Raw genomic sequence first — 27929 nt, 5'->3', positions numbered from 1 at the left:
GGTGTGCAGACTCAGAATCCTTGGTGAGACGAGACTACATTATCCGGCTTCTGCTGTTTCTTCCTTTTCGGCTTCCTATTTTTTTCAAGCCCTCTGTTTCCCACTGTTCCTTTGCCGGAATCATTCCACAGCTACACTCCCCCCCCCCCCCCCCCCCTCCCCCCCGAGTTAAAAGAGTCAGGATCCCCTCACCAAAACCACATCTTTGAACTCTGCCTGAACCGCCAAACAAACACATGCTGTATAACCACCCCCATATTTACACTATACATACAGATACATCTAAATACAAAAAAGTTGATTCAATAAAAACACAATTCCCTCAGGGACTCGTGGCTTCTGCCTCGGCGTTGAAGCCTCGTTATTTTCTCCTGCCGACGGCTTTGCTTTTACAAGCGGCGATAACTGAGCCTGCACCGCCACTGGGCCGAGGCACCGCCGCTGGGCCGAGGAGCGAGGGGCCGGGCGTGTGTTTCAAGACCTGCCGCCGCTTTGCTCTGGAGTCCTGCCTCGCGAAACACCGCCGAGTCCTGAAGCAGACTTGTGTCGTTGTCACTGCTGTGGTGCTGCAGTAGTCCCCCCCCCCCCCCCCCCCCCCATATCACCACCACCACCAGCACTCCCGACCACCCTAGGAGCTACAGAAGACACACGGGGGTTCACAGGACTCAGCCAGCGCCCTGCTGATTGAAGATGACTTGAGACACCACACTTAAAAGCCTCTCGCCCAGTCAAAGGGAGAGCGCCAGAGAGAGAGAGAGACTACGGGAGAGTGGAGAGAGCGAGCTAGAGAGAGAAAGAGACGGAAAAACAGGCCAAACAGAGACACAACTCAGTAGCGGGACAACACACAAACGCACAAATGCGCTCGGCCGGGCGTCTTTGAGCCATGCTGGTGCTACTCTGCTCTGAGACTCTGAGTACGGAGCACCCGGGCCACGACCACCATCTTCATCATCATCATCATCCTCGTCGTCACGGTAACCGCCCCCACCTCCAGCCCCGCCGCGTTTGCCGCCGTTCCCCTGAAGAGACGCCGCGGCAGCCCCGCCCCCGGGGAGCCAGGAGACAGCGCTGAACGCCGGACGCCACGAGGGGGAGAAGAAGGAGCAGGAGGAGGAGGACACTGCGCGTGCACACACTGACGCACAACCCATCGGTCACACACACACAGAACGATCCGACCGCCCCGTCCACACAGCAGACGAGCGTCAACGGACCAGAGAGAGAAACAGAAGGTTAGCCCGCCCCTGACTTAACGGATTATACTAAGAGGGAAGTATTGAAAGGTTAATATCATAATTATGGCCCAAACCTTCAATATAGAGATAGGGTTGAGGAGCCTGGGCGCAGGATAAAGGGACTGAAAATATATACATTTGCTGGTATATTACTACATTAAATCCCTTTTCATAATTGAATTCAAAACACAGGCTTAAATACCTCATTGTTCTTATTAGTATAACCATGCTGCTGTGCAATATGTTGGAGAAACCATGGCCACAAATAATGTTAAGATAGATATGGAATTTTGGTAGAATAGTTTTGGATTCGAATTGGATAAGAAAGGTAAGTCATCACAATCTGAAAATGAACTTTTCTTTCATGGTTTCGGTTGTAATACTCTACCATTACGTTCGTGATAAAACACAAATCAAATTGATTTAGGCTAATCTCCTTCAGGCCCTGTCTTGGTCTGAGTCATAAATTTGCAATTTCGTCTGCCATTCTTCAGTAGGAAAAAGCTATCTGAATATTTTCATTCAAGTTGGGGCTATTTCCAGTCAATGTGCCTATTACAATTTATTGGACAATTGATGAAAAGCCTATTTTCTGAGAAAGACTTTTGTTAATTTGTTTGTTTGGTTTTGACTGACAGACTTCACTTGAGTACCATTTAGAGAAGGGGGGGGGGAAGACACACAGACTTCACTCTCATGTTCGCTGCTGTAAAGGTGGACAATGGAGTTTATTGCGTTATGAGGTTATTACTCTGTTTCCTCCTGCTGCCAGCCGCCTCGTACTCGACTCTGATGTCTCAACTCGGTCCATTCAATCACCCGTCAGTCGGGGGTAACCTACCTATGCGATGTCTTCAATTCATTAGTGTCTGTACTTCTGCCATTTTAGCTGCAGCTTCGAACAAAAACCCAGGCAGTCCCGGGGAAAAGACCCCCCCCCCCCCATCCTGAAGCAGTAGATCTCAGAACATACGACCAACAACAGCAACAAAACTCAACCTCTGCCTTTATGCAATTAAGTAGCATATGCAATTTAATAAACTGGGAACAGTTTTAAATAGCCTACTACTTTATGTTAGCCTCTACAGTGAGTCTTGGCACTGCGTGCAGCATTGATTTAGGCTTCTGTGCGTCATATAGGCCATCATCATAGTGCTCTGTTTCTGGTGCAACTGTGGCGTCAGTTCTTTGGGCCTACTTCATTTTTTACGATACGAATAAAAAAAACCTGAATTTACGTTAACCAGCTTAATATTCAACGTTTCCCTTCATCTGCCTCTCCCCCTTAATCTCTCGCTTGAGTGTCTCTCCCTCTCGCTCTACACATCTCAGCCAGGGCGACGGCGAGAAACAAAAGTCAAACCGGGCCAGCACACAGCGCCTCTGTTCTCCAGCCCCGGCGTTCGCCTCAAGTAGTGAAATGTCTGAAGGGTGGAGAAAGGAAAGGTCAACAACGCATAAAATGAAGGAAGAGGGTGAGAGAAAAGGGGTGAGAGAGAGAGAGAGAGAGAGAGAGAGAGAGAGAGAGAGAGAGAGAGAGAGAGAGAGAGAGAGAGAGAGAGAGAGAGAGAGTCAATTTACTGATCTCAAGCCGCTTGATCCAATGGCGGGGTTCAGCGAGGGAACGGCGGCTCAGGAGACGGGAGGGAAGAGGAATGCCAAAGGGGGATCAGCAGGACGAGATGCACGGCTCAAAAAGCAAGATTGTGTGGAGCAGGCGCCGTGCGAGTGGATCGGGGGAGGGAGTGGGAGGGAGAGAGGGAGAGGAAGAAAGAGACGCCTGAGGAGGGTGACAGTTGGGACAGAGCGAGAGTTGGAACGAGGCAGACAGAAATTCGAAGGGTCATTAACGGCAAGGCGCGTGAATAGGTTGGGAGGAAAGAGGAGACACAAACACGTTCGGGGTTTGGCCGAAGGGATGTTTATAAGAGCGTGGGGGAGACGCCGTGTGGGTGTGGGTGTGGGTGTGCGTGCGTTTGTGCGTGCGTGTGTTGCAAACAAATGCCCCTTAATATTCATAGAGCTTCCTTTATATTCTCTCAGTTCCAACATTTAGACTGATGTGTGCGTGTGTGTGTGTGTGTGTGTGCGTGTGTGTTTTTTTTCTCTCCTCTCATCCCTCCCCGGCCCCTCTCTCCCTTTCCCTCACAAATGATTGCAACACTTGAGAACGGTCCGTTTCGTGCTAAATATAACATTAAGGAAAGCAAGTCAAGGCCCATTGCATGTGCATGCGCTCCATATCAAGCCCTACCCAGTCCGTCACACCCATTTAGACTGATGTAGATATATACACACACATGCATACATGTACATATACATATATATAGATAAATATAAATACATACAGTATGTGTTATTTATACAGAGCCCACACTGAGAGGAAAGAGGACACGCCCACCAAACAATCCCTGCAAGCGTCAGCCTCTTCCAGTGAAGTCAGCTGATACTCACTCTCTCGCACTCACCACTTCCCCCTCTCCTCCTCCTCCTCCTCCTCCGACTCCCTCTCCAACTCTCCATCTGTCTCCCCCGACCCATCCAACTACACCACGCGCCCAGCCCCCCCGCCCACCAAACCTCCACCTCCACCCGCCCCCGTTGTTGCCATCTCGCGCTCGCTTTGCATGCTTTTTGACTGCAGCCAAGGGGCAATTTTGCATCTCGGATCGTGTTCAAGTGCTTCAGAGACACGCTCGCTCACACGCACACGCACACAACACACACACACACACACACACACACAGACTGACGAGGAGACAGGCGTGAGATGGAGGAAGAGAGGAAGCGAGGGGAGATAAAGGGTAGAGAAGACTCGCCTTCAGAAGATTTGTTTATCAAATGTGCTGTCAGATCAAGTCAGACATTTCATGTCAGGGCAAATTTTCAGGCCCTAGGCTATTGAAAAAGAAAAGGGGGTATGGATTCAAACAAAGAACACACCACCACGTAATCGTCCCAACTTTCCCCGTTTTACACATCTCATGTTCTATAAAAAGCATACGTTTCGGGCGGGAGGATTTTATTTATCTGCATTGTAAATATTGGGGTTATTGATGTCAGAGTCTGAGCCGGACTCCGAGACGAGTCGTAAAACGGCGACTACGGAGAGTATTAATGTTTCATATGAAGAAAGGCCTCTCTGTAAAACATCTCGCTAAAACATTTCTTGGGATTTTCAGAAGCGCTCCGCTGAATAATTTATACAAATTTCACGAACAATAACAACTGAGGGCTGGAGCATGCATTAAACATCTCAGCTTGTTCTGAGACTGCATACATGCAAATGCCTCTTGAGTACCCATTTGCTTACTCCATGTGGGTCTGTCGCTTGTATGTTTTGTTCCGAGCAACACAACGCAAACTGATTGAAGTTCTCTTTGCCTCTTTCTCGTGTGGACTAATAGATATTCATATGGTTAAACCTTTTTATGTACAATGGGAGCGTTCTTCCCCTTGTCTACTGGAGGAGAGGTTTCATTTGAGCATTAGGCACGGGCCAGCTAGGAAAGTTGGCCGCTAGATTTGTTTGCTGGACCATCAACAACACCATGGGAAATGGCTGTGATTTACCCTCCCTCACTACTGCCTTTTAATTCAATGTCACTCACAACTATTCCGGTTAATCTCCTTGTGAAAAAGAAAAAAGAAAGAACTCCATTTCCTCGCCAAGCGACGGTCACTGACCAATCTCCCCCCCAATCGTATCTTGTAATCTCCCTTGCCCACTCACTCAGTCCTGCCTCGTTGTCTCGGCTCTCGCTGTCCACTTCACTTCTGCTTGGCCGGTCAAAAAGCACACTTCAAAACTATGCATTCCCGCTGATCCCCAAAATCGACTCGACTCGGATGTAATCTCAGATAAAGTAGGATAACTCTTGTCTTTGCCCATTTCCGAGAATCGTGTCGCTTTGAGTGATAAACTCTACCATAACAGTTGCAATTAGACCCCCCGAAGCATGTAATGTTCCATTTTTACTGTAATCTGACGGTTTCACAGTAATAAGTTCACTCTGTTTGTTCTCGGTTTTCCCAGGTGCTGTAGAACAAGATGGCGGCCGAGAGCCTCGCGGAGCTCCGGGACTGGCTGTTCCTGCTCCTCCTGTGCCTCACCTTATTGGCCGAGGTCCTGGAGCTGGCGGCGGCTGCCATCGCCATGGAGAACGGGGAGGGGGAGGAGGGGGCCGTGTGCCCGTCTGTGTGCCGCTGTGACGAAGGCTTCGTCTACTGCAACGACCGCGGCCTGAGCATGATCCCGCCGCTGCCCCTGATGGCCGCCATCCTCTATCTCCAGAGCAACCGGCTCAGCAACGCCGGCCTGCCCCCCTCCCTGGAGCGGAGCAGCTCCATACGCGTGGTCTATCTCTACGCCAACCAGCTGGATGAGTTTCCTATACACCTCCCGCCGTCGCTGAAGGAGCTGCACTTGCAGGACAACAACATACGAACGTTACCACGCTCTTCCCTGGCCAAACTGCCCTTACTAGAACGTTTGCACCTGGACGATAACTCCATATCCACGGTGAGCATCCAGGAACGGGCCTTCTCTGGGACTCCAAAGCTCCGCCTCTTGTTCCTCTCGCGGAACCACCTGTCCAGCATCCCGGCCGGTCTGCCGGCGTCGCTGGAGGAGCTGCGGCTGGACGACAACCGCATCAGCACCATCCCGACGCACGCCTTCAGAGGGCTCTCCTCGCTCCGGCGCCTGGTCCTGGACGGGAACCTGCTGGCCAACACGCGCATCGCAGACGACACCTTCTCCCGCCTCTCCAACCTGACGGAGCTCTCGCTGGTGCGCAACGCCCTGCTGGCGCCGCCCGTCAACCTGCCGTCCAATCAGCTCATGCGACTCCATCTGCAGGACAACGGCATGACCCACGTCCCCAGGGGCGCTCTGGACGCCATGCGGCGCCTGCAGAGGCTGGACCTGTCGGGGAACAACCTGACCAGCCTCCCCCGCGGGCTGCTGAAGGACATGGAGAGCCTGGAGATGCTGCTGCTGCGGGGGAACCCCTGGTACTGCGGCTGCAACCTGCGCTGGCTGCACGCCTGGCTGCACAGCCGGGGGGCCGCGGTGACCGTCAGAGGCCTGACCTGCCAGGGCCCGGAAGCTGTGCATGGCCAGGCTCTGAGGGACCTGACAGGGCTGATGGAGCAGTGTGAGGGCCCCCCGGTGGGGGCCGGGGCTGGGGCGAATCCAGCAGAGAAGGGCGGTGGGGGCGGTGGGGGCGGTGGAGGAGGCGGCGGAGGCGGTGGAGATGGGGCCGGAGGAGGCCAAGCGTCCCGTGGCGGTTCCGCCTCACCCCCCCAGTTGGTTCCCACCCAAGGCTCTCTCTTCACGCTGCGGGCCAAGCGGCCGGGCCTGGGGATGCCCCTGGCTCCGAGGGAGGGGGGGCAGATATCAGGGGAGGCCCTGGAACTCAACGTGAAGCCGCTGTCCCCGGACAGCGTGCTGGTGACGTGGCTCTCCCCGCGGCCCGCGCCCTCCTTCCGCCTGTCGTGGCTGCGGCTGGGCAGCAGCGCGGCGCTGGGCTCCATCACAGAGACCCTGGTGCCCGGGGAGCGGCAGCAGTACCACCTCACACAGCTCACCCCCCGCTCGCACTACCTGATCTGCCTGCTGCCCCTCCGGCAGGACCCGTCCACGGGGGCCATGGGGGTGGGCTCCACGCTGACCGGCAGCCTGGACCCCGACACTAAGACCTCCGGCCCGGCCTGCGCCCAGATCGAGACCGGAGAGGCCCCGGTTAGCGGGGGGGGCGAGGGGTCGGACAAGGAGGGCCAGGACACGGAGTTAACAGTCCTGCCATTGGCTGGAATCATAGGCGGAGCGACGGCACTGGTCAGCCTGCTGCTGATCTTCGGGATCTTCTGCTGGTACGGACAGAGGGCGGGCTACATGTCCTCCGACGCCAGCTCCTACAGCCGGGGGCGGGGCGGGAAAGGGTACGACGACTACGTCGAGTCCGGCACCAAGAAGGACACCTCCATCCTGGAGATACGGGCCCCCCCCGCCGGCTTCCAGATGACGGCCATGGCCCATCAGCCCCTGCAGCCCAAGCTGGAGGACGTCACCTACATCCACACCATCTTCCCCTCGTCGTCCTCTTCCTCCAACGCCAACGGGACCTACCGCAGCACGCACGGGGGGGCGGGCAGCCTGAACGGCACCATCATCAGCCAGGGCGGCCACCACCCGGTCGGCTACGGCACCAACCGGGGCTACCGAGAGGGGGGCATCCCTGACATTGACTACGCCTACACGTGATGGCCCACGCGCCCCGCCTGTTGGGCTGCGGCCGCTGGGCGCTGTTCTGACGAGGAGCGCCCGGCACGTGGCCATTTTGTCCTTGGTTTCCAAAGTACCCCTTTGTGCCTCTGCTGGTTTGCTGTATAGAAAAAAACATTGAATCTGAGCTGTTGCGACGGACGTGGAGCGACCGGAGTGACCGACGCACGTCAGTCAGTCCGGACAGCTCTGGCTGTGGTCTTGCTATACGGTAGACTCTCTGTTTCTATGCTATGTATCAATATGAATGGTTCTGTTTTTCCTTTCTTTGGGATAGTTTGATATGTCTTTCACACTCTACTGTTCTTCTCAGCGCATAATAATACACCGTAACTTATTTGAGGATGATGCCGTCCTAGTCTTAGTTGATTTAGGGACATATATTTATGATATCAAGAACAGGCACTTGGTGTGTGTAGAGATAGCTCAGATACCTTCCTGCACCCACCGTCCACTCTGTGCTGTAGATGAGGGGAGGGTTGTTCCAATACACAGACGACAATGCACCATAGCTGACATTAAAAGATGTGCGCTCCAAGCCACCTCCCTCCCCAACCTCATTTTCCGTGGCTTTTTCTCTCTGACTAGTTTTGAGACCCCCTCCCCTCTATCTATCTATCTATCCATCTATCTGTGTTTTTCTCGGGGGGGGGGGGGGGGGGGGGGGGTGGCAGTGCCTCTGCTCCTTTTATTTCTTTCGTGGCGTTTTACTGGCGCTGGGAGCAGGACGACTTTGTTCTCCCCGAGGGAGCTGACAGCGGTGATAAAGGCTCTGACAGAGACGGGAGACGCAAACAACTGCATGGGGACACTAATGAGAGGGCGGGAGATATAGAGACAAAGAGAGAGAGCGGGGGAGAGAAGAGAAGAGAGAGAGAGAGAGTAAAGCGACAGATACATTCAGGATACAGAAAAGGGAGGGAAAAGGGAGGCAAGGGGGTAAAAATTCAGTGATTGGTTTTGGGGAGAAAATTGAAAGACAGGGCAGAGAGAGAGAGAGGGGGGGGGGACAAAGAGAGAGAGAGAGGGGGGGGGGGACAAAGAGAGAGAGAGGATAGTTGGCCGGCTTGAAGGTATGTGAACAGGTGAGAGGGATGGCCGAGGCTGGGGGGCTGCAGCAGGAGGGGCAGAGGGCAGTCGGCGAGGGAGGGACGTGTGGGAGCAGCTCGCCACCGACCGCTGGGGGGTAATTAATATTAACGCCGGGTCAAATTGATGTCCATGTTCTAAGCGCATTTCCATACAGACAACTTCCCCCTGAGCCGCGACCCCGGGGGCAGCCGCGCGACACGCACACACACACATCCTTCAGAGGCCACATACACACACTCACACATCCTTAAGGGGCCGCACACACACACACACACATCCTGCAGGGGCCGCACACACACACACAAACACACACACACATCCTTCTGAGGCCACATACACACACACACACATCCTTCAGGGGCCGCACACACACACACACACATCCTTCAGGGGCCGCACACACACACACATATCCTTCAGAGGCCACACACACCGCCCGTCCTCGGACACCGCAGGGGGGGGGGGGGGGGGGGGGGGGGCGCCGAGGCGTCACGACGGGAGGAAGAAATGCCTTACCGTATATGAAATGCAGCTTGTTTGAAAGCATAATCCCCCGATATTATATGGAAATGTCATGCTTCTTCAGGCAATCAGAAGAGACATGGAAACAGAGTCACGCAATTGTACCAGAAAGCAGATTTAATCAAAACCTCCTGGCTTGGGAGAAAATGTCATAAGCCTCAATAAAAACTCAACATGACAAATATACAATGAATAAGCCGGCATTTCTTTTTGTCCTACTATCACCCTCGTAAACACACTGCAATCGATCTCATTTGGCATTTTTGTATTGTATTCTCTCCCCTGGCGGGGGGTGGTTAGATAAGGTCTGCGGTGGAGGCAGGCGCGGCTGCGGTGCTAACCAGATCAAAACATTATTAGCTGTGGTTCTGAATCACTCGCATCGATGAACAGAAATACCCAACCTTTCCAGAAAACTGCATATTGAGGAATCCCGGTTTATTATCGGTGAACGCAAGTTAAGATCCCCCGGAGTGCAGTTGTAGACGCCAGAGATACAACTTAAAAAAAATATTGAAATCATTTGAACCCCCCCGACCAATGAACTCAACCGTTTCATGTATCAGGGAATCACCGCCGGACCGAACACTGTGCACGTCTACACAACACTCAGCCTCCGCTCACGCAAACACTCATGCTCGTACCGCACACAGACAAACACAGACACACACACACACAAACACACACCCTCACCCACACACAAATACCGACACCGACACAGACACACACACACACACACACCAACCAACACACTCACACACACCAACCCACGCACAAACACCCACACCCACACACCAACCCCAACACGCACACAGACACACACATACCCACACATACACCAACACAAACACACACACACACACACACAAACCAACCCACACACAAACACCCACACACACACACACACACACACACAGAAACACACACACACACACACACACATCAACAACAGGTAAATGCACGGCGCACCAGCTCTCTTTTTCTGTCGTCTACAAACCTTTCAGGGTCTGAACGACAAATGAAGAAATATAAACAAAACCGACAAAACCAACGAGATGAAAGAGCCGGAATGCGAGGAGAGAGAGCGTCAGTGTGGTGGGGGGGGGGGGGGGGATAGTGTGAAGAGGAAGGGACAGAGCTGCCAGAGGAGGAGAGGAGGCGGGGGGGGGGGGGGGGGGGGGGTGTTAGATGGAGCCTGTTCTGGAGCCGCTAGGACCTGCAGTAGCCAGCTCTTCCCAGCGCACCTCGTGACAGACGCACCGGAACCTTCCATGCCTCTCCCTCCCTCCCTCTCTCTCTCTCTCTCTCTCTCTCTCTCTCTCTCTCTCTCTCTCTCTCTCTCTCTCTCTCTCTCTCTCTCTCTCTCTCTCTCTCTCTCTCTCTCTCTCTCTCTCTCTCTCTCTCTCTCTCTCTCATTCTGTTTGGAAAAAAATGCAAATAATAATCGCCCTGGAGTGATAATTACATACATACAAAAAATAAAAGACCCAATCCTATGTATTAATAGAATAATGGGGACAGGTATCTGTTCAGTCTGTTGAGTCTGCCACTGTCTGTTTTTCTACCACAAATGAATAAAGACTTCTAAGGGAAACGTGGCTTTGTGAGTCGTCTGTGTGCTTCATTAAATCACAAACAGCGCGCGGAAAATGTAACATAACATACCAATGTCAAAAATGGAGAGAAATGTCCATCGAGCCTGTTTGTGTATTCATATGATTCATTAGGTTTGGTACAGGACCTTGTTAGATCACACACAATGAGTGAGTGCATCAGAGCCTCATCCCAACCATCTCTGACATCTCTGCTCATCAGGCAGTGCACGCAGCGAATGCACACATTCTTTGTGCTCCTCGTTCTGGGGGTTAAAGCGTGGGCATCAGCGCATGTCATGTTGCCTTATTTGTGTACGTCGAGAATGACGAGCACGGGAGCGGGGAGGCCCATATACGAGTGTGCGGATGTGTGCATACACCCAGCTGGAGAGAGAGTGTGTGTGTGTCTGTGTGCGCGTTCATGTGTGCGTTGCAGTTGATAGACATGCCGACCATTCTTAAGTAAGTGCTAATTCCTCTGTAAGCACGGATCAATATAACGAACGGAGGAGTGTATAAGTGTCCATCTAAGACAAGCGGCTGGCGACTGCTCTGTGTGTGCATGTGTACGTGTGTGCATGTGTGTGCATGTGTGCGAGTGTGCGTGTGTATGTAAAGGCGGTAAGAGTAAAAATAAAGATATGTTAATATTAACCTTAAAGGCTGTGCGTGTGTTCACGAGTGTTTGAAAAATACACTTGTTTATGTATGTGCACTGTACACATAAGAGCGTCCATGCACGCAGTGAACTAGTGAACTAGTGAACCGGGCCGCCGGCTCCCTGTGTGAGAGCTGCAGGGGCCCGTGGTGGTGCAGTCATTATCCGGGCCCGCTGCTACCTTCGTTGTACCGCCGTCGTTAGAATTACACTCGCCAAGCACCGCCAAGCAATGCCGCAGAAAATCCCCTCGGTCAGGGGTTAGGCGGGCCCTGGTCGGGGGGTCTGCCTCACATGGCGCGCTGGATGGACGCGCCATAGCTGACGGTGCTGTAGGTGAGGGGGCTGCAGGTGACGGTGCTGCAGTTGACGGTGCTATAGTTGACGGTGCTCGAGCTATTGCTCCTCCTCCACCTTGGCTATAGCGTGGGACGTTCAAACCGTTTTACAGGGAGGGGGTTTACGACCCCTCTGATCACCGAGGCGCTGGCGTTCGTTCCGGGGCACTGCGTCTGTAGAGGCCGGCCGCGACAGCCGGGGTTTCTTTGGAGGAGGCTTAGCACGCGACTTTACAAAAGGTCAATTGCAACTGGACTGCATTTACACAGCGCTTTTCTAACCAGTGGCCACTCAAAGCAATTAACAACACTGGCTAACATTCACCCGTTCATGCACACATCCCCACACCGGTGTCGACCAGGCAAGACAACGCAAGTCGGGAGAATTCAGGGGGAGGCGTCTTGCTCAGGGACACCTCGACACTCGGCTAGGCGGAGCCGAGGATCGAACCAGCAACCTTCCAGTTAGCAGCCAGCGCTCTCTACCTCCTGAGCCACACGCCGCCCAGGTATGGTTGCACAATTCATTGATTTCAAGCCTTATGTCAATCTCAAAAATAGGGTGAAACTGAGGTTTTAGAAAATATCCCAGGCGCTCATCCTGCAGACTCCCGACACCTTCTGAGCTAAGCCCCTCATGGTTTCTGTGCCAAAGCACCAGGATGTCACTAAAGCTGTGGATATTGAAATGCAGAAGAGCTCGTCTACTTAAAAGTCCCCACTCCACCGCTAAGGTACTTATAAGTAATAAGGTAACACAACGCTTAACACACACCTCTTCTGTGCTCCTATGTGACTTTGAGACGGTCTCATCTCGTATTCTTCTCGGGTACGTATTACACCGATTCGATTGTGAAACGTGAACTTTATTTTGATGAATAGAAAAAGGGGTTGAACACCTCCGACACACATAACCACACGTGCACGTGCCACGCACCCCCGCACACACACGCAGGCCGAGCACACACACCAGTGGTGAGGACTCGGGCGGCTCTGATTCGCTGGCGTTCACACCATTAGCCCGTGCGTTGTCGGCGCGGTGCATGCAGCATATCAAACACGTCTCTGGTGAAGAAGACGTTGGGCTTCATTCAAAACCGCACGGAAACCTTCTTTCCTCTTCTTTATAAGTGGTGTCGTCCTACATAATTAAAGCGGGACAGGATGTTCGCTTTGCTTTGAACAGGCTCTCAAACTGCTGATCCTTCCTCTGTGGTTCCTGAATCGTAGAGCGCTGATAAAATGGCTGCCAGGCGGGAAGAGGGGTTGGAGCGCCACGGGCCAGCGCCTCACATCTCCTCGGAGTGCCTTCACCTGTTGTCAGGGGAGATGAGGAGGAGGTTCTGCCTCCAGAGTCAACCGTTTTTTTTTTTTAAGGTTCTTTAAAAAAAATCTTATTTTGTTTTTTTGCATTCTGGGCATGGGCCTAGATTTGGATTCTTAAAATTGCCTTTGATTGTCACATGATAAAATAATTCAAATACAAATAAGGCAGGAAAAATTAGCTTAGAGAAAAAACAATATAACAAAGCTGAAGAAATACTCGGTAACTCCTGCTTGGCTCTGAGTCTCCCGCACAGATCATCTGTATGCACACCTCTTGAGAGACATGACTTTTCTCTTTCAGAGAGCTCATCTTAATCAATTGAATTGATTTCAGGTGGTGGAGAGTGAGTGACTGCACATCCTTTGAAAATGTAATTAGCTAAAACCCTTGACCCAATTAATGTCTGCTTGGGAGAGGTTTGCACACCGACCCAAAAGTACATTTACTTGTCGCGGCTATACACACACACACACACACACACACACACACACACACACACACACACACACACACACACACACACACACACACACACACACACACACACACACACACACACACACACTTTAACAAGCCAAAATGACCATTGCTTTTCCTTGCTAAATGTAATTTTACTTTAAGGACAGAAGATTAATTTTATTAAATTTCCATTCATTGTATGATATCTGACTACAGGCCTGCGAAATATTAAGTCCTCAAGGGAACAGAAGGTAATTAATTGTATGATTTTTTGAGGGGTTATTGCCATTGAAGAACACAGTTTATTTATTAACCATTCTATAGCACAAGATGCATTTTTTCCCTTGTATTTTTTTTTTTAAATAGTTTGCGCATATTTTTTTGCCACAAATACAATTTACAAAAGAGTATGTGTTTACGTGCATGTTTGTGTTTATGTATTTGTGTGTGTATTTATTCAAAAAGTATCATACTTAATACCACTGCGGTTAGTTCACACTTTAGGAATGTGGTAATTTATATTTGTAATAATAGTAGCAAAATATAGTGTACCATAAATCAGATATGACAGTCTCGACAAAAAATTAAATATATTTATTTCATTTTATCAATTTAATTTATCCTTAATTTTTCACATTCGGCAACATAAAGTCTATAGGCCTATGTGTTTGGTAATGTGCAGTGAAATATGTCCTGCTGCATTTCTCACAAGTATGAATACATATATATATATATATATATATATATATATATATATATATATATAAAAATTTAAAAAATAATAATTGTATTTTTATATTCTATATACATCTTTCGTTTATCTAATCATGCTAATGAGTTTCCATCACTGTGTATTTATATTAATTCACGAGTTCCCCCAGTTTAACATCACATACGCCACACTAACACGTCTCCTCCACGGCACTCCCCTCCTAAACACCTCTTCTGTTCTGCACTGAGCTGCCTTTAAACAACGGGCTCCACGCTCTGCTGCCCGGAGCCAGCGCCGCCCGGAGCCAGCGCCGGTCGGCCAGCTGTGGGGCGACAGTGATGTCTCAATCCCTCACCGGGGCGGGCCGGACACTTACTCCCGTCCCCTGGGACCTCTCCGCGGGGCAGGGGGGGGGGATAAACAGATACTGTAAAATGTCTGTCGGTCAGGAAAACAGGACACTGGTCATTTATTTTATTTATTCCTGTTTTAGTTATTTTTTTTACTACCAGACGTCCCCGCTTGCCGGGGCTGGGTCTGCGGCGTGTCGGGAGGTAAACATCTGCCGAGGGATATGATTCTGCCCTGCGGACGCTAAAGGCCATCTGCTCAAACTGCCCCGCCATAAAATAATCTTTTATAGACGCCTATTGTAGTATTGCACCCGATGTGTTTTGTTTTGGACCGGACATAATTATTTATGAGCCTGTGTACCACTGACAAAGAGCCGTGCCTGACGAAACCATAAATTAAGCGGGATTCGTCCATTTGGAGGCTCACAGTAGGGGCCTTTTAGCGCCGTGCGTCCTCTGTGCTGGGCGGTACGCCGACGGAATACATTTCATAGTCCAAACGTTGTACGCCGATGACAAAGGATTGGATCAAATGTAAAAGTGTGCAGACGCACGCAAAGAATGCTAAGTAGAACACTATGGTAGCATTTCTAGGTATCCCTTTCAACTTTTACAAACAAATCTTCACTTAGTTACTCAGTGGTGCCGATTGAAGCCTTGTTACCGGAGGTTGCGGAGCTGTCCCTCACTTGAGATTGGTATTCATGGCGACCAGTGACTTCCATCTGAAGGATCTGTACTCAACCTTTCTGGTGGAGCAGGAAAAGGCAAGAAAGAATTAAATTCAGGAGCAATGGTTCCTTGGTCTGGGTGGTCTTGAAGAGTCAATCGAGACACGATAGTGGTTACTTGAGGCGCCAAATAAACACTTCAATCAACGGGATGTGAACTTTGTTCGCAACGTTTATTTTTTTGTATCAAAGCTTTTGAATTACACCTAAAAGGATGCCAATCAAATAATTGTTGACAGTGAGTTCAATAACAGTGATTTAAAACGCTGCCTTGTTAACCACTTTGTCGGCTCTTGTTGTGCGGTTCCCGCTTTCAGCGCACACAGCTACATGCAGATTATTATCTTACGTTCTCTGTTATTATGATTAAAAACACAAGGCCATGAACACATAAACACTCCTCGCCTTTTCTCTCTCTCAATCACAATCAATCTCTCTCTCTCTCTCTCTCTCTCTCTCTCTCTCTCTCTCTCTCTCTCTCTCTCTCTCTCTCTCTCTCTCTCTCTCTCTCTCTCTCTCTCTCTCTCTCTCTCTCTCTCTCTCTCTCTCTCTCTCTCTCTCTCTCTCTCTCTCTCTCTCTCTCTCTCTCTTCCTCGCTCTCTCACACACACACACACAATCCCAATGTTTCTCTCTTTCTCACACCCACGTACGGACGCACACACACACACATACACATGCAAACACACATGCAAACACACACACACACACACACACACACACACACACACACACACACACACACACACACACACACACACACACAGTGAGAGTCTGGGGATTTTCCAATCGGGGGGGGATTTTGCGCTGACTACCTCCCCCGTGTCTATGAGCACAGCCCTCTCGGATCAACCCAGCGTCAATAAAGACCGTTTTGTTCTGAACGATCGGACCACTTCCCAGACCCCCAGAAGCCCCTCACCCACCACCAAGGCAAAGCAGTAAAAACAAAAAACATCCATGATTGACGTCCCCCCAAAAATAAGACTCAATACCACACACCATTTCACAGACAGAAAAACACACGCGCACACAAACTAAAAAAAAACACACAGTTGCAGAATAAAACGACCCAAACACCTCCCACGCTACACCTAAGCTGCTAAAGAAACACTGTTCCCGCCGTCGGTGTTCGACACGAGCCGCTGTGGCGGTGAGGGAAAGGAGCGTCTGATCAATCTGTCCGTCTGGCTCGTCTGTCTGTCAGTTCTGTCTGTCGGCCCATCAGTCAGGCGCCCGCCGCCCGCCGCCCTGCAGGACAGCTTGTTCCGCTGGGAGGGGTGGGGGGGGGGGGGGATTGGGTAGCGGCGGCGTAAGTGGATAAGCAGCCGCTATAAATAGCCTTATCATGTCCTAAGCCCCCTGATGATGCGACCTGGGCAGATGCTGCCTCTCTGGCCGCCACTTCAACAGCATGTCCCCGACGGACGCCATTACGGTCCGGGGAGGCGTGCTTGTTACACACGCCCGCTGTGTTTGTGTGTGCGTGTGTGCGTGTGTTTTTCAGTGATTGTTGCTACGTGTGTGTGTGATGCACGGGGCGGTGGGTGGGGGGGGGGGGGGGTAGGGCTGGTGTCACTGTACTCGCTTGGCCTCGGCGGAGAGTCTCTTCAGAGTCTACCGGCGCCGTTAGAGGTAAGAAGAGGTAAGAGGAATCAAGACATGGAGAATAATTGATGGTTCTTTCCCGCTGCGCATTCTGCTCGCATTTCGGTGCATTACGGAGTCCCACGCAGCCACGGGAACCGGCTGATTAGTCTGGCTTCACCGTGGTAACCCCGAGTGCACTCTCAAACACCAAATGAAAGTCGCTTATGCCTTTTAATAAAATCGTATTTTTTTTCGTCCAACGGGGTCGCCTCTCGGTGTCAAAGCCACGTGCCGACCATCAGTCATTGTGCCGCGACATCTTCATTAGAAATGTCATTCATTAGGCTACCGCAGCCCTGAATAGAATGTATTTTCTTTCTGCTGGGGCTGCCGTCACGTCCCATTATGTGACTGGCGGAGACAAGGACTTTCGATAGCAAGCCAAGGCTGTCGAGGGAGCCTGATTGCATGTCTGGCACCAAAGACACTTTATTTAAAGGACAGGCAGTACAAGCCTTTTTTTTTCCCCCAAAGTAAACCAGAAAATGGCAGAGCGGTGCACATAAAATAAAACGGACCGCACTACCTTTTCGATTCCGCTGGCTTAACCAACGGCACCACTTAGCACGCTACGAACTCTACGAATGCTACGAAGCTCTGCCAATCACCAAGCTGAGTGCCGTACCCGGCTCGAAGCAATGCGCAATTTTGGAAGAGGTTAATCCCGGGATACTGACCTTCCCCTTAACTAAGCGTCACATCGCTCCAGCCCGTCACCTGGCCAGCTGGCAGTGCGAGTCGGGGGCCCAGAGAACAACGGACTGTAAACAAACAAAAGGCGTCTGGACAGCAGAAGTCCGGACGTTGATGAGTGGCAGAGCTGCTGCCAGCGCTGCTGAGTGCTGATGATCCGGGCCTCGACGATTCCTCTTCTCCTCCCCGCGATCCACAGACCACCACCACCACCACCACCACCCCCAGCACCACCACCACCCCCAGCACCACCACCTCCATCACCAACACCGCCGCCGGCCCAATCAGGCTAATGACCCTCGCGCTTCCTCCACACTAAAGTGCCGATTGATCGCATGGTGGGTTGGGGAGGGGGGGAAAGCTTTTAACAGGGGCGGGGGTGGGAGAGAAATAATTAGCGAGAAGGAGCTTTTCTGCAAACTCGTTCAGTTTGCCGTAGCCCCGCCCCGCCGCACCTTTTTATTTACACAAGCGCGCCTCATTACGGATTGACTGGCCCCCGGGGGCCGGGGGGGGACGGGGGGGCCGGGGGGGCCGGGGGGGACGTTAACTTCTCAATGTCGGCCGTGAATCAATCCCCCCTCCGGCTGTAAATTGAGCCGCTCTTGGCCGTCGCGAGTGTCTTCTCGCACGCGCCCACACGGGTCACCGACCCAGTGTCGCCCGTGGCAACACGCTGGACAGTAGATGGGGGAGGGGGTGGAGGGGAGATGTCAGATATTTCACTAAATGGGGGGAGGGGGTCACCACCCCCCCGGTTTCCACTCCAGCTGAGGGGGAGGATTTAAAAATTTACTTTAAATGAATAAATGAATAAATAGGGAAATAAATAAAAAATGACAGGACTAGTCCCATGGAAACCGGGGGGGACAGCGAACCGTGAGATCTTAAAAATGTTCACAGTGCATCGTGGAAACATGTCAGCCCCGCTGACTGGTAAAGTGGTCCTCTGAGCCAGAACATCATTACCAGACCGATCTGGAGGGATGGAGGGAGGGGGGTTGAGAAAGAGAGAGAAAGGAAGAAAGACAGAGAGAAAAAGCACCTAGTGACTAAGACTCCATTTCAATTTATTCTATAGCCATAAGTCTGACACCCACACACAAACTCACACTCTGACAGAGACGGAGACAGAATTATCATTGACTGAACACAACGGAGTGTATCAATGGAGTCCCTTTATGCTGAAGCTGAAGGCACTCGATCTGCAGCCAAATCGAAGCGCTGTGTAATGAGCGCAGTACCTTTCAATCAAAGGCCAACATACTCCAAACAATGAGGACCTGTTTACTCAACTCAAGCACTCCAACGACACAAAGGAACCAGCCAAGCTCTGTCGACGGCACGTTAAAGCCATTAAAGCCAACAGCGAAACGTTTCTATTATTTTCATAGGAAGCCAACCACAATATAGTAAAATATAAACAACAGGAGACAATTAAGTATATTCCTCCATACATAATATCCCTGTCATTAATCCTTTTTAAATGTGGCAATGAGCCATAGCTTTATTGTTTAATTAAAACTGCCTTTTGCTGTTAATACCAAATAAAATATACTAGCTGCAAAATGGAAAGGAAAGCAAGATGGCCGACCCCTATAGCCAGCGTAACATTACAAAGCACGTTGTTGCTCGATTGTATCTTTCCAGCAAAAGTGGAAAGTTAGGGCGGCATGTGGCTCAGGAGGGAGAGCGGGTTCGCTGGCAACCGGAAGGTTGCTACTTTGAACCCCTCAAGACGCCTCACCCTGACTGCTCCCGACGAGTTGGGTGTAGGCAGTATTGTAAAGCGCTTTGAGTGGGAGCTCGAGTGGGAGTGAGCACACTGGGGGCTGTACGACACAGAGTTAGCAGTGTCATTAACAAATTAACCCTCTAGGGGGCCTCAGGGCCAACACTATACCATGCCCCCACTGACAGGAAGTAACGAGCTGGGGCCTGGAGCAGAATTACAATTCATTATGCAAACCCGGAGCGGTGTGATATCAGCCCTGACGTCGCGCCTCCAGCCCAGCAAGACTGGAGCCGACCAGCATAACCAGCAGTGATGGGGGCCGATGCCGCGTCTGAGGCCTCTAATAGGAGGAGACACCGACTAGTCTCCAAATTACACTTTACAGAGGCCCCCAGAAAGCAACCCCTCATGCTATATCCAGGGATCCCCCCCCCCCACACATAAACACACACACACACACACACACACACACACACACACACACACACACACAAAAACACACACACACACACCTGAGGCTGGCTGCATGTGCATGTCAATAGCTAACTGATAATTAAATTTAATTCAAATTTGTTGAGGATTATGCATCACGGGAGCATAATATCAACTGAAGACAGGGCTGGTTAGACTTCACACTGACACCGGGACCCCGGACACCGCAGGCTGTCAGGGCCTGAGGGGGGCGGCGGCGCTGCGGGCCAAGCCATTACAGGCAGCAGCGGTCTGAATATGTATTGGGGGAAATTATGCTGAACCGCCATTAGGGGGCCATTATGTCCCCTGGTGGTCCGGCCCCCGGGGCAGGAGCCCGGCTCCCAAACCCCGGTGGGCCGGCCATCCACAGGACAGCAGACTAAAGGGCGAGTGGCTGCAGCGGGGAGGCCCTGGGCTGGGAGTGGCTCTGCTCTGAGACCCTCTGATTACCTCTCGCCTTCACACGCCCCTCCTGAGTTGAAATGCCATAACAGACACTGCAGCATTCTATCGTTTCAGCGTTCGCTCCGTCACCACGCCGTGGGTCGATATAATTGTGAGGTTGGTCGGCGAGCGCACTAGCAAATGCCACATACGTCTGCACATCCTATGTATTAGTTTCCATCACGGATTGCTGTACACTGAGTATAGTAATTACAGCAGGCGGCTCTCCAAAGCAACCAGCTGGAGCACGGAGAGATTAGATGTCGATTTTTTAATTTCCAGAAATTGTCTTGCTCATTGGCGCCCGGGGCGGTTTGTGGACAGAAACACTGGTCTGCGTTGTATTGTGTGGGGCTGAAGTTTATCGTAATCTCTACTTATAGACGAAATGAAACCCCAGGATACTGAATGAGAAATGGTTTCGGAATGTATGGTGAGGAATCTGCTTCGTTAAACTAATTGACCAGCGTTAGGACGGCGGGCTTTGGGTATCTAGTGAATCGTATATTATCCAAAACCAAAATAGAATTGGTGATGACCTCAGCATCGATTCCCTCTGACCCGCCATGACCCTGACCTCCACGGTTACGACTCCGCTGACTCAAACCGAACCACTAAACCATCGGAGTCCAAACCTCAGCACGCCCAATGCCCACAACGGAAATAACACAACAAAAACAACACAAAAAACACACAACAGCGACAACAGCAACAACAGCCTTCGCATCAGGTCATCTCCTCCAAACTCACCCACCAGAAAACTTTTTCACGGCGCAAACCGGAAACCGTTCAGGAGAATCAGTCATGCATTATCTTTAAGACAGCTTGACGCCGCCGCCGTGGCAGCCTGGGGGGGGGGTGCTACCAGCGCCAGTCCCCACATCGCAGAGACAGTGTGTGTGACAATGTGACACGCCGTCTCTGCGGTGTGTGCGTCACGTTGTCATTGTGGTGAGGTATTCAGAGGCGGCGGCGGCGGCGGCGGCTCCAGCGACGCTGCCTTGTAGACGGACATCGCTAGGAGCCATAGGTGGACGTCTGTCTGCTGTACGGGGGCCCGTCTGTCTGCTGTACGGGGGCCCGTCTGTCTGCTGTACGGGGGCCCGTCAGTCTGCTGTACGGGGGCCCGTCTGTCTGCTGCACGGTGCCATGTGGACGGACAACGCTATAGGAACCATAGGTGAAGGTCTGTCCGCTGTACGGGGGTCCGTCCGAGTGGCTTCCTGGGGGGTTGAGTCTGTGCCCGAACCCCCCCCCCCCCCCCCCTCCGCGCTTCGGGAGAATAGAAGAACTGAACGACGGCTGTTCCACTGAGTGGTGTGTGTGCGCAGGCTGTTCCACATCGTCTCGGTAAAAGGACGCCGTCAGCCAGCTGACGATTTAAGAACAAGCAGTGCCCGGATTTCCCCTCCCTACCCCTCCTCCAAGGCGCTAAATAAAACAGAATGAAAATGAACATGCGGGATATTTGTCTGAGACGGAAAACTTGGTGTGGCGTTTTGCATCTTTTAATGTGAGCATGTCCTAAGAGAAGCTGACAACCGCTCCAGGGGGGATATCTTGTTAGGAAAGCATACTTGCAGAGGGAGGGGGGGGGGGGAGTGAGATAGAAAGAATTGGAAGGAGAGAGAGAGAGAGATGGAAGGAGAGAAAGGGAGAAAGAGCTCTGGGACCAATCCAGACTGACCAATCCAGACAGTAAGATAAATTGGATCAATAGCCATATACTATATACTGTGCAAAATATCAAAGTAATAGCACCGCCTAAAAGACTTAAGACATGCGCTGCGGGACACTTCCAAGAGCCTTCCCGTTGTAATAAAAATCGAACCCAAACAAAAAATCGAACCCACATGGACGCCTTCAAAGTCCAAGCAAGAGAAAAAACAAACAATGGATAATGATGACGCGATCGCCGGCACGGCAGTTTAGAAACAGAGTCAAGACAGCCATCATCGCTGTACTCACGCCATGGATATTTAATGAGGAGAGTTCGTTATAAAGACTGCGTGGATTTAAAGGCTAATCACTGAGACTTTATTCAGCCCTGCTGAACAATCACAGGACGCTCCCGGTCGTTCAACCAGCCGTCTCTGTAAAACAATGAGCTTTAGGCTCAATTAAATACACAAAAGACAGACAGGCAGCGCAGAGGACTATTCTGAGACCATCTCTGACGATTGAGAAACATAAAGGACACAAAGGACGAACATTTTTGCCAATTGCATTCCAAGATGGTTTCTAAGCCAGGAGAGGGAGGAGAGGGGAGAGACGGGGGGAGTGGAGAGGGGAGACGAGGGGAGTGATGGGAGAGGGAGGAGAGGGGAGAGACGGGGGGAGTGGAGAGGGGAGACGAGGGGAGTGATGGGAGAGGGAGGAGAGGGGAGAGACGGGGGGAGTGGAGAGGGGAGACGAGGGGAGTGATGGGAGAGGGAGGAGAGGGGAGAGACGGGGGGAGTGGAGAGGGGAGACGAGGGGAGTGATGGGAGAGGGAGGAGAGGGGAGAGACGGGGGGAGTGGAGAGGGGAGACGAGGGGAGTGATGGGAGAGGGAGGAGAGGGGAGAGACGGGGGGAGTGGAGAGGGGAGACGAGGGGAGTGATGGGAGTGGGAGGAGAGGAGAGAATAGGGATGCGAGGAGGGGATAGAGAATAAACTAATATGAGAGAGGAGAGTGGAGATGAGAGGGAGGGGAGAGGGAGAGGGAGAAGGGAGAGGGAGAGTAGAAAGGGGAGAGGGAAGAGGGGAGAGGGGAGAGGGGAGAGGGGAGAGGGAGAAGGGAGAGGGAGAGTAGAAAGGGGAGAGGGAAGAGGGGAGAGGGGAGAGGGGAGAGGGGAGAGGGAGAAGGGAGAGGGAGAGTAGAAAGGGGAGAGGGAAGAGGGGAGAGGGGAGAGGGGAGAGGGGAGAGGGAGAGAGGGGAGCGGGGAGAGGGAGAGGCGAGTGGTTATTTTTTGTCGAGCGCTAATCCTCGCTGACTAAAGCTAGCTGCTAGGATCCCTCTTGTGAGGCCGTGGCTTATGGCGAAGTGCAGTAATGCTCTTGTTAAGGGCCATCCACCTGGCGGCGGGGGGGTATTATCCCCTCCACAACACTTTATGAAACGGGTACGGCGGTGTTCATCCCCTTTACCCCATCCAGCCCCCCCCTCTCCATAGCCTCTGCTCCTCTGGTCTTTTCACTGCCGATATCCGGCATGTTTTCTCCTCCTCTCGGTCCTTCCTGTGTGCCTCCATGTCTCCCACCTCTTAACCAAGGCATGGCTCCCGTATCTCCACATCTCTCTCTCTCTCCATCCCTCTCTTTCTGTCTGTGTAAAAAAAACATAATCAAGCATCGCCTTCATCCATCTGTCTGTCAATCATTGCCATGGTCCTTCTGGGCTGCCTACCTTCCTGTGAGTAGTAACTCCCTCTCTCTCTCCCTCTCCCTTTCTCTCCCTCTCCCTCTCTCTCTGACTGTCAGTCAGCCACAGGCCAGGAAGCTGCTGCCTCTAATCTTGTATCTCTCAGCCGCCGACACGGAGAGAGCGTTTCCAGAGGTGACCAACGGCTTTATCTCTAACCTGTGGAGGAGTAATACATGGCGCCCACACACAGACACTCTCCCACACACACACACATCTGCGCACAGACACACACACACACACACACGCCCACGCCCACGCCCACGCCCACGCCCACACACACACACACACACACACACACACACACACACACACACACACACACACCACGCCCCGACTGATGGCTGAGCAGGTGCAGCTGTTTACACTTGCTGCACACATGTTGCCTTATCCTGAAATCAGACACATACACCCACACACCCACACACACACACTCTCAGTGCAGACATAAACATATGAAAAACACACACAAGCACTCACACACAGACACACACGCACACACACACTCACTCCAACACCCTCTCAAACTTCTGAATCTGGGGCTATGAGAAGCACGGACCGGAAAGCCATTTAACACTTGCAGAAGCACGACGATTTTAGGGAAGGTGTTTTAGAGTCAGGCCGAAAAAGACTGATCTACTTGCTTTGCTGTCACATTAACTCTCTGACACGCACTGGAAAAAAAAAAGAACTATAGGTTTCCTTGAAAGGTTGCTAAACCCAAAGTCATTATTTTCCTTTTAAACGTGGTTATATACAGTATATCTTACATGATCCTCAAAATAGTAATCAATGCCATATTGTCACCGTTACTAAAATCCGACATTTACAGTTTAATCCTATGTTCTCGGCCCAACAGAATTTTCCACTCTGCTCCAAACGCAGCTGGAGTACTTTGGTGATTTTTGAGTTTAAGTATACTCGGTATAGTCTGGGGGTGTGTGGATGTGTGGAACTCTGTCTGGGCAGCGGTTAATGTTGATGGCAGCGTACGAGGAGGCCTTAAGCTTCTCGGTGTATGTGTGTATGTGTGTGTGTATATGTGTGTGTGTGTGTTTGTCGATGTGTAAATTGCAGTGCTCTGGCCGGGCAGCGGTTGATTATGACGTTTGAGAGAAGGCAATGAATCTAGGACACTTATAGTACAACCTTGTTGAACACACGGTGTGTGTTACAAACACAAACACCTCAGTATAAAGCTTATCCACAACAACGGTACTGAAGCGGTATCACAAAGGGAACGTCACCACAGGGAAGAATGCCCCCTCTCCTCCTAGATCTCTTCAAATGTCAACGCGTTCCGAATCAAGCTTTGGTGAACACTTTATAAAAATCCCTGCAAACTTGTCCACTAGCAATCCATAAATAAATCCTTTGAATTAACTTGTGGGAAAGGTGTGGCTAAATAATTGGCACCAGATTCTGACACCATTAACACGGCATCATGTGGCAAAGTAAGGGAGTGCAGAGTTTCAAACACCCAGGAAAATAATAACTGCAGGGTGCAAAAGAAAAAACAGAGCTTCTCAGAGTGTGACAAATTAGCATTTAATCAATGTGGAAAAAGGTTGAAATGCACAGTTTGCTGCTGCAGACATCATACCCATGTACGTATGCAGGGCCTTGGTCTGGTGCGTGCAGACAAGCAAACACACACACCGACACACGCACACACACACACACGCACACACACACGCACACACACACACGCACACACAGACACAAAAAACTCATCAGTCCAATGACATTTCGTAGCCTAATCCATCTTAATCAGCTAGACCCATCAGAGACAATATATCCTCTGCTCCATCTTTCCTTCTCTCCTTACTCTGTCTCTCTCCCCCCCCCCCCGGATGGAATGATTGAGGGGCGTAAATAGGGGGATGTTTCTGCCCCCCCCCCTCTCCTGAGGATGGCTCTTAAGTGCTTGTGGGTTTTTATGTTTGTGGTGTTTTATAGGACCAAGCAGGAGCCACCGGCTGTAAACTTGTACACAACTGTGTGTGTGTGTGTGTGTGTGTGTGTGTGTGTGTGTGTGTGTGTGTGTGTGTGTGTGTGTGTGTGTGTGTGTGTGTGTGTGTGTGTGTGTGTGTGTGTGTGTGTGTGTGTGGGGGGGGGGGGGGGGGGGGGGGGGGGGGGGAAGGATACTGACAGGAGATGAGGTGGAAGGGGCGGTGAGTGAGGTGGGGGAGGGGCTGGGGGGGGCGGGTTACTGTAAATCCAATCTTTATTGAGAGCGACACGACACAACGACAGAGCCATTGCCACGCCCAGCTCCGCCTCCTCGCATTGGCCTACACCCCACCTGGATCAATCAACACTGGGTGGGCGGGATGGGGGGGGGGGTGGCAGGAGGCTGAATGACAGAAGGCAGTTGAGACGAACCGATAGCATGCATTATTCAGAAGCACATCTCAACATCGGAATCCGAAGCCAAGCAGCAGAGGCAGGCTGTTTAAGAGGCGCTGTAGTCGTTCAGGATGGAGAGCGAGGAGGCTGACTCAAGCTGACCTGAGCCGGGCGGGCGCTGCTGAAAGGTGCCGGTGTGGAGCGGCTGATTCTCCAGACCCCGCTCCGGAGAGCAGAGAGTAAATTGTCTGCCGACCGTGCACTACTTTCTAATACACTAATGGCTTCATAGATGATATGTCAATTTTTATGTTGTAATGACCCCTCAATTAAAGGTCTGTGAATAAAAGTAATGGGTCGGATCTCATTATGGATGCTTGAAGGCCTTGAATCAGCACTGTAAGTGGAGAGGGGTTCACTTTCCCCTGTGTTTGGATCTGTTCATTTGCTCTGCACGTCATGTATATATACCTGTGTCTCTGTGTGTGTGTGTGTGTGTGTGTGTGTGTGTGTGTGTGTGTGTGTGTGTGTGTGTGTGTGTGTGTGTGTGTGTGTGTGTGTGTGTGTGTGTGTGTGTGTGTGTGTGTGTGTGTGTGTGTGTGTTTCTTGCAATGGTGCATATTTGAGATAAATTGGATACAATGTGTGTTATGCATCTTTGAGTTAAGACTTAACTGTGTTGAGGGGTTTCTGCATCTAGAAAAGATAAAGTTTACACTCAGAGGGTCTAGCAAGCACTTTCTAGAAAAGCGGCCACCCGGTGTCTCCTATGTTAGTGGCTCATCTGATCTTCCTCCTGAGTCCTGAATGATTGTTTCTACATGATATCGTCCGCAGGGGTCCACTCGCCTGCAGCGGACCCCTGATTAACGTGCTTCTTCCCCCCCTGGCCAGATATAAACAACTTGAAACGGAGGTTTTCCTTTTTCATTTGATATTTATTTCATTCATCATATGAAATAATAAGATAATGATCATCATAATAAGATGATCATTATCTATTATAATCATCTTACTCATTTTATTGGTTGTATTGTTGCATTGGTGTTCGTTGTCTTCTCCTTGTTATTTTTCATATATATTATATATATAAATTGATTATAAAAAAAATGTCAATGTTTTTGTTAAGGGGTTTTGTTGGGAAAAGAAAATATGAAAATCAGTGTGCAGTTAACCTGGCATTGTGTTTATTGTTTGCTTATTCTTTTCACTGTAAAAAAAAGTGTGTACGTGCGTGCAAGTGTGCGTGTGACTGACTCTTGCAACCACTTGCTAACCCCCCCCCCCCCCGCCCAACACATAAATAAACACACAAACACACACGCACACACACACACACACGCTACAAAACCACCTGCATAGCATATAATTGGCCTCAATTGCATTGTTTGCTGCCTTGGGGAGAGAATAAAGCTCTGAGACCTTTCGTTAAGTCAGTATGAATCCACTTTCTGGGAGGAGCGACACAGAGCCACCTCTCGGTAACACGCCGGCCCTAAAGCTCCGGGCGTCGAACCAGCAGCCTTCCAGGAACCCGCCGCAGCGGAAACAAGGCGCTCGTCATTGTTTTTGGAAAGTTGTTTTTAAACCCTCACTCTCACTCTCTCCATCTCACCCCGTTTACGGGAGACAAACTGAGATCCTGCAGACGCCTTTGAATCTGGATCGTATCTAGATTTAAAAGCTTGTCTGTTTCATAACGTACTCGTCATTGAGACGTCGGAGGCAGTTCGCAGATCACGTTTAACGATAGAGCGGTTTGGGGAGGATGGCAAAAGACGAAGGCACACCATGGCAGTTCTGGATGTTTCAGAGAAAAGTGCACGCCCCCCTTGGCCTTACGGAGGTTGGCGACTGGAGACGCA

The 27929-nt window shown here is 51.1% G+C and overlaps 2 protein-coding genes across 4 annotated transcripts in view; one reads left to right on the top strand and one right to left on the bottom strand.

The window, feature by feature from the left end:
- macrod1 (mono-ADP ribosylhydrolase 1) overlaps positions 1–27929 on the bottom strand; it is a 68169-nt gene that overhangs the window by 26274 nt on the left and 13966 nt on the right. The window contains exon 4 of one of the 2 annotated variants that reach the window (XM_056601214.1): positions 11832–13049. The exons of the other annotated variant lie outside the window; for it this stretch is intronic. Within the exon in view, the coding sequence (XP_056457189.1) occupies positions 12877–13049 (173 nt within the window). The 3' untranslated portion in view covers positions 11832–12876. Of the gene's footprint in view, positions 1–11831; positions 13050–27929 lie in introns of those variants that run through there. 2 annotated transcript variants of the gene reach the window in all.
- flrt1b (fibronectin leucine rich transmembrane protein 1b) lies at positions 5293–7852 on the top strand. 2 transcript variants are annotated; one of them, XM_056601211.1, is made up of 4 exons: positions 5325–6451; positions 6515–6900; positions 6943–7359; positions 7426–7852. In XM_056601211.1, the coding sequence occupies exons 1-4, from the start codon at positions 5398–5400 to the stop codon at positions 7507–7509; spliced, it is 1941 nt and encodes a 646-aa protein (XP_056457186.1). In that variant the 5' UTR covers positions 5325–5397; the 3' UTR covers positions 7510–7852. The 2 variants fall into 2 exon arrangements, with proteins under 2 accessions (XP_056457185.1, XP_056457186.1); XM_056601210.1 differs by having other exon boundaries at positions 5293–7852.

The sequence above is a fragment of the Gadus chalcogrammus genome, chromosome 10, assembly GCF_026213295.1.
Source record: "Gadus chalcogrammus isolate NIFS_2021 chromosome 10, NIFS_Gcha_1.0, whole genome shotgun sequence".
NCBI lineage: Eukaryota > Metazoa > Chordata > Actinopteri > Gadiformes > Gadidae > Gadus > Gadus chalcogrammus.
This window is presented reverse-complemented; position numbering and strand designations above follow the sequence as displayed.